Source organism: Trichechus manatus, unplaced genomic scaffold, assembly GCF_000243295.1.
Source record: "Trichechus manatus latirostris isolate Lorelei unplaced genomic scaffold, TriManLat1.0 scaffold00021, whole genome shotgun sequence".
NCBI classification, from domain to species: Eukaryota; Metazoa; Chordata; class Mammalia; order Sirenia; family Trichechidae; genus Trichechus; species Trichechus manatus.
The window spans coordinates 2,348,380-2,358,361 of NW_004443957.1; the positions used below are offsets into that span (position 1 = coordinate 2,348,380).

Here is a 9,982-nt window from a genome sequence, read left to right on the forward strand (position 1 = left end):
GGGGGCGGGGGGGAATAGACAGCCTCTACCTCCTTCCAGGTGTAAAAGTCTGTAAGTGACAGCGACAGACATGGAGAGAAGGCGGCCATGTGAAGACGGAGGAAGAGATTGGAGTGATGTTGCCACAAGCCAAGGAACACCTGGCCTACCAAAGCTAGAAGAGACAAGGAAGGATCCTCCCCTAGAGACTTTGGAAGGAGCATGGCCTGGCTCACACCTTGATTTTGGACTTCTAGCCTCTGGAACTGTGAGAGAATACATTTATGTTATTTTAAGCAAAAAACAGAACAAAAGTCCATGAGTGGTGAGCAGTATTAGCCACAGAGGTAAAAGAGCATCCTCAGGCTGGAAGTTGCTATGACACAGAAACCCATTTCATAGCACTTCAATCTTACATAACAATTAGAGCTCCCACCTACCTGGTGCCTACTCTGTGCTACCTGGCTGATACAGTCTCAGGTAATCCTTACAATAACCCTGAACAAGGTGTAAGTATTCCCTTTTTACATATTGCGTGCCCATGGGGTAAGTGGAAGAGCCAGAGTTTGGATTTGGACCTCTAAGGCTTCAGAGTGTGTATATTTTCCACTCCCCAAGTTCTCAAAGTGTGCCCCATGCACTGACCACCCGACGGATACTCCTGGGGGCAGGGCGAGCTTGCCTGACCTCGCAGGGGCTGGGAACCCAGCACGGCAGCCAGCAGCCTCCCTAGACGGAATGATCAGCGATTGTCCAACACAGACATGTTCATGTGTCCAGGGCTGCCTGTCACATTCTGTTGTCTCCTTTTATTAGCCACTGTAGACAAGGGGCAGTAGTTCCTAAAGGGAGTCTCTGGGTGGTGCAACAAGTTAAGCATTTGGCTATTCACTGAAAGATTGGTGGTTTGAATACACCTAGAAGCTCCTCAGAAGAAAGGTCTGGTGATCTACTTCTAAAAAAATCAACCATTGAAAACCCTATGGAGCACAGTTCTAGTCTGACACACATGGGTTGCCATGAGTAGGAGTCAATGGCAATAGGCTTGGTTTTTTAGATCCTAGGAGTCCCTGGTGGGACAAATGGTTAACTAACTCAGCTGTTAACTAAAAGGTTGGAAGTTTGAGTCTACCCACTGGCACTACAGAAGAAAGGCCTGGCAATCTACTTCCAAAAGATCACAGCCATTGAAAACCCTACGGAGCACAGTTTTACTCTGGGACACCTGGGGTCTCCATGAGTCAGAATCTACTCAACAGCAACTGGTTCAGTTTTAGTTCCTAGAGACAGTTTCTCAAAGGAAGTTCAAGCATCTCCTCTAAAGATGTCCTTTCAGAGAAAACAAGGAGGGAAGCTTGTCAGGGCTTCCCAGTTCCCCAAGCATCAGGAGGCAAAAAAGGGAGGCCCTGGTGCTTTCTAGTGAGGAGTTAAAGGCAATTCTTCCAACTAGTGACTTCAGAGTTAATTTATTTTTCATTTCCTTTTTTTTTTTTTTTTTGGTATCACTGCTTCCTTTTGATCTAGAGCTGTTTCTATCACTGGTTATAAACAAGCTCACATTCAGGATTACAAAAGCTCCCGGAGCCGCAGCAATGCTGTAAGGCTGTGCTGACACATTAGTTTATCTTCTCAGAGTGAGTGGGCAGCGGGCTGTCTTCCGTAGCAGCTCCACTCTGCCATCCTCAGGCCTCAGAGCAGGGGCTGAACAAGCTGGGGAAGGAACAGGGATCAAGAAAGCACACTCCCACATGTGACTTTTCTAAAGGGTGTCGAGTGATGTTTCTGGAGGGTCAGCCAGGGTCTTTGCCTAGCAAAGGGGAGGGAACTGAAGAGGGGAGAGGAAGGGGGGAGAGGGAAGATGTGAAACAAAGGGACGTGAGGGGAGACCACACAAGAGGAAACGGAAGAAAACTTAGAAAGCAGAGGCCTTACAGGGAAAAGAAGTGAGTGCTGGAAAACCCCATAGAGAAAGAAGGAAAGTGGGAAGAAGGGTGAAAGGAAAACCACACACTGCCCCTACTCTTTTTGGTGGGTGTGGAAAAAGAACGTGCCCAGTGCAGCTTTTAAAACAACGGTGCTCCTGGAAGTGGTTCCCTGCTTGGTCCTGGTTATTGCCTCCAGTGCTCCTGGGGTTTGCCAGGCGGCAGGCTGCCACTCTGGCCAATCTAAACACTCCATGCTCTGGAGGTCAGAAGGGCTGGGAGTGGTGGCGAGAGAGGAGATGCTACCAAAGGGGCCATGCTCAGCTGTCCCCAGGGCCAGGGCTCCCAGGGAGCAGCACCACTGTACCAGGCAAACAAGCAATCGCAAGAACAAAGCGAGAACAGGCCTGGTGTGCTCTGTGGCCATGAGCAGCCTCGCTCATTGCAGTGAAGCGATGAATTGTACCACCTCCTCAACTGAGACTTTTAAAGCCTCTTTCTTTGTTTGAACACAAACCAGATTGTATTCACTTTTGACAGACAACTCTGGCATATTTGAGGTTAGACTGTTTATTAGTGGTAGAGATGGGGAGTGATGGCTACCCTGTTCCCAGCATGGCTGTTTTTCTTTTACTCCCATGGGACATCAACAGTCTTCTTAATTTTTATAGTGTGAAAAAGTTTTGTTTTTGTTTTTTTTTAATATTAAACTCATGTTATTGCCCCCCAAAAAAGTGTGACAACTTGGTTAGGCCATAATTCCCAGTACTGTGTGACTGGCCACCATTTTGTGATCTGATGTCATTTTCCTATGTGTTGTAAATCCTACCTCTATGATGAGGCAGGATTAGAGGCAGTTATGTTAATGAGGCAGGACTCAATCTACAAGATTAGGTTGTGTTTTGAGTCAATCTCTTTTGAGATATAAAAGAGAAGCAAGCAGAGAGACAGAGGGACCTGATCCACTAAGAAAGTAGTGCCTGGAGCACTGTGCGTCCTTTGGATCTGGGGTCCCTGCACAGAAAAGCTCCTAGATCAAGGGAAGACTGATGACAAGGACCTTCCCCCAGAGCCAACAGAGAGAGAAAAAGCCTTCTCCTGGAGCTGGAACCCTGAATTTGGACTTTAGCCTCCTAGACTGTGAGAGAATAAATATCTGTTTGTTAAAGCCATCCACTTCTGGTATTTCTGTTATAGCAGCACTAGATAACTAAGACAACTCATAATGTAGTACAACAGTTCATATACCTTTATTATATGTATGTGGAGATACAAACATCTTTTCTCTTTTTTTAAATGCTACAAAGAAACTCAGTTAACACATCAAACTTGATAAATAAGTTCCTAAGATAACAATGTGGGAAGAACTTTTTTTTTTGCCCACAGTTTAGAAGCATACATGCTTAAATTTTATACCTTTCATTCATTTACTGAAATAATAGTATTTATCCAGGACTTCTACATGCTGGGTACTGTGCTGCTGAGCAAAACAGACATGGGCTCTGTTGAGGAGCTCACAGTCTAGTGAGGAGAAAGACACTAATCAAGTAATCACAGCTAGAAACCATGAAAAGGGCTAAAAAGGAAAGGCACGGGGTGCACTGAGAGTGTATAACATGGGGTCTGGTCTAGATCACTTTTGAAATGAAATCAGAAGGATAAGTAGGAATTAACAGGGAGTTAGAGGGATGGAAGAGAGGTGCAAAGGCCTAGGGGCAGGAAGGTACAAGGGCTTTCAAGAAGACAAAAGGAGGCAATGTGGCTGCCGTGTGCAGAATAGGGTGTGAGCTGGTTGAAGAGACAAGTAGGGATCAATCATACAGAATACGGAAACCACTGAAGGACTGAGGGTTTGTCGGAAAGTCAGTGCAGGATGCTAGGTAGACGGATGACAGGGTCTGATTTGTTTTTAAAGATCACTCTGGACCCAGCAAGCCCACTCCTAGGTACATACCCAGAAGACTTGAAAGCAGAGAATCAAACAGGTATGTGTACACCAAAGTTCACTGCAGCACTATGCACAATAATCAAAAGGTGGAAACAACCCAAGTGTCCATCAACAGATGAATGAATCAATAAAATGTGGCATATCCACACAACGGAATACTACTCAGCCATAAAGAGAAATCAAGCCTTGATACATGCTGACATGGATGAACCCTGAAAACATTACGCTGAGTGAAACAAGTCAGACGCAAAAGGACAAATACTGTATGACCCCACTTATAGGAAGTATATAGAACAGAAAAATGCACAGAGACCAAAGTTTATTAGTGGTTACTAGGGGCTGGGGGGAGGAGGAATGGGAGTTATTACTGAGGGGTACGGAGTTTCTGCTTGGGGTGATGAAAAACTTTTGGAAATGGATAGTGGTGATGGTGGCACAACACGGTGAATGTAACTAACGTCACTGAACTGTACACTTAAAAGGGGTTAAAATGGTAAACTTTTTGTTAAACATATTTTACCACAATTAAAACAAGATCACTCTGGCCACCTTCCTGGAGAATGGATTGGGAGAAGGCAAGAGTAGGCGTGAAAACAATTGGGCAGTGAGTGTAAGACATCCGTAGAGTCTGGGGTCTGAGGTAGAGAAGTAAAAATTGCACTTAACATGTTCCACACATTGGCACCGTCAGTGGTTTCATTACAGGAATGGAAGGTATAGGTGTGTGTCCTGTGGGCTGCAGAAACTAAATGAAACGTTAGAAATGGGTTTTTGTTTTGTTTTGTATTAATGAAGGAACCCTCATTTTATTGACAGAATCTTAGAGTGGGAATTGGCCTTGGGTTCATCTTTTCAGATGCCTAAATTTGTTCTTCAGCATCTCTGCCCAGGGACAGGAGATCACAACCTTAGGAAGCCTCCCTCCTCTTGGTGCGAAGCCAAAGTCCCTCTTTCCCCAAAGATTTCACCTACTGCTTTGACTTACACCTCTTAAAGTCCGGGAGATAATTCTATTGTAGGACACCCTCCCTACTATCTTAGCCTCTGTTCTCTCGATTATGTCACGTGCTGGGATTTGTAAATTCCTTTGTTCCAGCTTGACCATTTGTTCCAGATTATGTACATCCTTTTTGACTGGGCAGAGTAGACTAAGAGTACCATCACCTGAATTCTGCAGCCTGTAATTCTATCACTGTCATCTGAGACCATATCAGCCCATCTAGGGGCCTCATCCGGACACTGGTGGTTCAGTGGTAAAATTCTCACCTTCCACGCAGGAGACCAGGGTTCAATTCCCGGCCAATGCACCTCATGCTCAGCCACCACCCCGTCTGTCAGTGGAGTCCTGAGTGTTGCTATGATACTGAACAGGTTTCAACGGAACTTCCAGACTAAGACAGACTAGAAAGAAAGGCCTGGAGATCTACTTCCAAAAATCAGTCAGTGGATCACAACGGTCCAATCCACAACCCATCAGGGGGATGGAGCGGGGGTAGGCAGCATTTCTTTTCATGGTGCATGGGGTTGCCATAGGGGGAAGCTAAGAACAACATGGGGCCATCATGTTATTGACTCACGGAGGCTTTTTCTACATTGTGTTCCTGCCAAGCTGTGTCTCCCTGCCCCACCTTCTCTGGTGCAGTGGATTTGAGAGAACCCAAGCACAGGATTTTACATTTTTCCCCATTCAACGTGTCCCTGTTGAAATCTTTTTGAATCCTCACCAGCATCATCAGTTAGTGAAATCTGAGACCAGTGTACGTGAAATCTGGCCTAATACCTCTTGGCACCTTGTCAACTAGGTTCTCAGACAAGGAGGTGGATGAGGGGGTGAGAGCAGGGGTGGGAGTGGGGAAAATCTCTCCTATTTTTCCAAACAATGGGTATGGGGGTGGGGGTTACCCAGACAATTAATTTACTTTCCATCTCCAATTGGTAAAATGTTTACCATTCCCCACTTGAAGAAGTACTTAGATTTTTCTTTGAAGTCTCTAGGAAACTCCCGCAAACCCAGCACACCACAGTACCAAATTAGTTGGCTGATTTAGTCGTTTAACCCACCTCCAGTCACAACCGCTTTTCCTAACTGCTCAAGCCACAAATTAGCTACGGAACATTCAAGCTCCGTCCCTGCCCAAGGCCAAGGAATGAAAGTGGAAACACATTTCTTTAAGCAGATATATCTGGTTCTGTATAGTTCTCCCTTGTTTCCGACCTCAACAAAACTAGAAAAATGCCTCTGGGAAATGTATCATTCATTCATCTATGTGTTCAACAAACATTTACTGAGTATGGGGCCCAGGCTACGGGAGAGCAAGGATACAGAATTCCTAGAGGGGGAAATGTGAGGAGGATTTTAAGTTCAGGTGAGAGATTAAAGAAAAATCTAGAATCCAGCCTCAGGTACAAACATTCAATATTTTAAAATAAGGACAGGAACTTCAGGCCATCCTCATCAAAGGCCGCCACAGGTGGGATTCCACAGGTGGGATTCCACAGGTGGGATCTGCCTCTTGGTTCTGTGGATACTAGTTTATGAAACAGTTTCAAGGGCCAATATTTAGAATAACAACACCATGTAATAAAAGTGAAAAAAAAAAAAAAGAGAGAGGAAGGGGAGAAATAAGGCAAGGGAATGGGGAGGGAGCCCAGGAGGAAAAAAACGAAGTCTAACCCTTGAGATCTTTTCTGCCAGAGAGGTTTGCTGCACTTGTTTCAACCTGGCACCCCTGGACCAGAACAAAAGCCGCTGGGGCCGCAGCGTGGAAAGAGGGAAGGAGCGTCTTGGGCGCGCGCGGGATGACTAGGGGCAGGGGCTGCAGGGGACGCGGGATGGGGGCAGAGGCGGTGACCAGCAGCCGCTCGCGGGTGGGAAAGCTCGCGCCGCGCCCACGGGCCCGGGCGCCGCCGCTGTCCCAGCCAGCGCCACCTCGCGCGGCCAGGGAGTGAGCACCCGGTCCGGCTCGTCCCGGGGTCCCCGTGGTTGGCCCGGAGGTTCGGCCCGACAGCTCCGCAGCAGCCGCAGGGCGTCCCGGGCAGCTGCCAGCCCGCGGTCCCCGCTCAAGGGGAGGGCGCGGTGTCACTTTACCTGCGCGCAGAGGGTCGTCTGGAGAAGCCATGGGGGCGGGGTGGAGCCGACGAGCGCCGAACGGGGCTGGGCGGCCTCGGGGACGCGGGAGGAGAGCGGCGCGCCCGGGATGGAAAGTCCTGCTTCCTCGACGCGCCCGAGAAAACCACCGCGGCTCTGCGCTCTCCTCCTGCTCCGGCTCCTGCTCCTGCTCCTCCTCCCTGCGTCTCCGCGGGCTCCTTCCTCGTTCTCACTTCCTGCTTTGGCAATTAGCAAAGCCCCTTTCCGCGCGTCCCCCCGTCCCTCCCCCAGAGGTGCGGGCGGGAGCCGGGTGCCGCGGACCCGGGCCGGGCGCGGGACTGGGGCCCAGTGCCCGGGGCGCCTGCAGCGTCCGGAGCGCGCGTCCTGCCCCAAGCCCAGGTTCCCCTCGGGCAGATCCCGCCGCTGGGCTCAGGCAGTTGCAGCCCAGGGCCGCCTGCGAGTGAGTTACTGGCCTCAAAACTCGACTGCAGCCGCCGAGTGGCTTACTGCTGGCGCCCTAATCACGCCCTCTCAGCCAAGGACACCAGAACTCCCGGTACACAGGCCTGGGCTGAGATGCCCGCCGGCAATCTGATATTTAAACGATTTCCTGATCTTTAGGCAGAGAGTATGCCGCTGCATGATGGCACATGCTAATAATTTCTATTTTGATTTTTCTTTGGCATTAGTTATTACATGACCTCCAGGGTAAGTGCTACACAAAGAGAGTGGAAAAAAAAGATGCCTGGTGCACGCTCAGACTCTCTAGAAAAATAGCTTTGGGTTCTCTCGGAAATGAGGAATTGGTCCTAAAAAAAAGAAATTAAGGTTTAATTTAAAAATGATTTTATACCAATTATTTAAATGAGCATAGATTGGAATCATATATTTATATATATATTAAGAACACATTTTAAATTGTTATATTTTAACAAAACCTATTGCCAATCATATGTCTATGAAACAAAGGTTACAGGCAATTTAAATTTAATAGGAATCTTTGAAGGGTTTTCAAATAATCTATGTTGCCTTCATAGGTAAGAACAGAAGGATAAAAACCAGTCTGACAGAGCCAGTTTAACATCTTTTAGTGACAATAGTAGCAGTGTATCATACAGGAGTAGCTCTGGCTAAAAACTCGGCCCTGAAAAACGCATGGAAGCACTTAGCAAATGACTACTTACCCTCCTGGTGAGCGGGGGGCTGCTTGGTGCCTCTGCCCATCTGTTTAGTGGTCCGGAGGCCCATGGCACTCTTGAGGTGGGTGTCTTAGTCTCTGAAATGTGTCATTGAAGAAACAAGTGGTTCAGAGAAGAGGGTGCCCGCTTCCTGTCTAAAGACAGTAAAAACCTCTAGATGAAAGCTTTCTGGGGAATTTGTGGGTGGGAGGGTAAACTTCCTCTTGGTCTGCCTTCTGATAGGAAGGGAAATTTTTTTTTAAAGGGTATTTTCTCTTGAGTCCATCCGGAGGTTGTTTTTTGTGGTTCTTTCTGTAATTTACATGAAGATGGAATAATTTATGAGGATGATCATCAGGAACCACATATCAAGTTGAGCTATCTGGTTAGTGACACAACCTCAAGTGTTGCTCTAAGACTTGTTTACTTTAAACCCCTATCACTTCGAAAAAAAAAAAAAAAAAAACAACTCATTGCTGTCTAGTCGATTCCGACTCATAGTGACCCTATACTACTCTTCATTATATCAAATAGAATAAGGGTGACAGAAACGCATTTTAAGCTTGATTGTTTTTAAAGGAAGATTGAACTATGTACAAAGCTATTCCCTTTCATTGCATTTTCTGGTACTTCTTTTCCTGTATATTGCAACTTTACCATCATTATTTGTCTTTTTCCCATGGGCTTTGTCAACTATAAAGTGTGACACAGATGAGAGGTGCCTTAGTTATCTAGTGCTGCTGTCACAGAAACACAAGTTGATGGCTTTAACAAATAGAAATTTATTCTCTCAGAATTCAGGAGGCTAGAAGTCTGAATTAAGGGTGCCAGCGCTAGTGGAAGGCTTTCCCTCTCTGTTGGCTCTGGGGGAAGGCCCTTGTCTCTTTTCAGCTTCTTTTTTTTGGTTCCTTGGATATCTCATGTGGTATGGCATTTAGCTTCCCCCTATCTGTGCTTGATTGCCTGGTTGCTTGCTCAATCTTTTATATCGCAAAAAGTGATTTAAGACACGCCCTACCCTAATACTGCCTCATTAACATAAAGAAATCCATTCCCAAATGGGATTATAACCACGTGTATAGGGGTGAGGATTTACAACACATTTTGGGGGGACACAATTCAATCCATAACATTCCACCCTTTGCTCCCCCCACATTCGTGTCCTTCCTACATGCAAAACACATTCACCCCAGCACCTCGTCCCAAAAGTCTTCAATCCACTCTGAGTCCAAAACCTCCTCTTCTGAATCATCGAAATCCAATATGGGTGAGACTTGAGGCGTGTTCCATCCTGGGGCAAAAGTCCTCTTCATCTGAGAACCTGTGAAATCTGGAATACAAGATATCTGCTTCCAAAATACAACTGTGGAACAGGAACAAGGTAGACATTTGCATTACAAATGGGAGAAATTGGAGGGAAAGAAGAGATTATGAGCACCAAGCAAGCCAAAATCCAGCAGAACGAATTACATTTGCTCTCAAGGCTTGAAAATAATCCTCTGTTCTTCGGGACCATCTGGGCAAGGGCCCCGCTCCCCAGACTCTGGCTGTTGGCCATGCTCTCTGGATTCTGAGTGTCAGCCCCTCAGCTCTGGGCAGAGGTCCCACCTTCCAGGCACCCTGGTATGGAAACCTTGCCCCCTCAACTTTGAGTGGCTTGTTCTCCTAGTCCGTTTGAATGGCGACCCCACCCCCTCAGTCCGGGTAGGCTCTGTTCTCCTGCCCCTTGCGCACAGCAGCCCCACCCCCTCAGCTTTGGGCAGTGGCTCCATCCTCTTGGCCCATCTACACAGCAGCCCCACACTCTGAAACTGACTTGGTGGAGATCTGACTCTTTAAAACCTAGAGGACCATGGCTCTACCCTTT

The 9,982-nt window shown here is 47.2% G+C and overlaps 1 protein-coding gene across 1 annotated transcript in view; it reads right to left on the reverse strand.

Annotated features, from left to right (window-relative positions):
* EDARADD (EDAR associated via death domain) overlaps window positions 1-6,968 on the reverse strand; it is a 69,766-nt gene extending 62,798 nt beyond the window's left edge. The window contains exon 1 of the mRNA XM_023728153.1: window positions 6,524-6,968. Coding sequence (XP_023583921.1) covers window positions 6,524-6,968 — 445 coding nt within the window. The remainder of the gene's footprint in view (window positions 1-6,523) is intronic.
* Window positions 6,969-9,982: the final 3,014 nt, after the last annotated feature.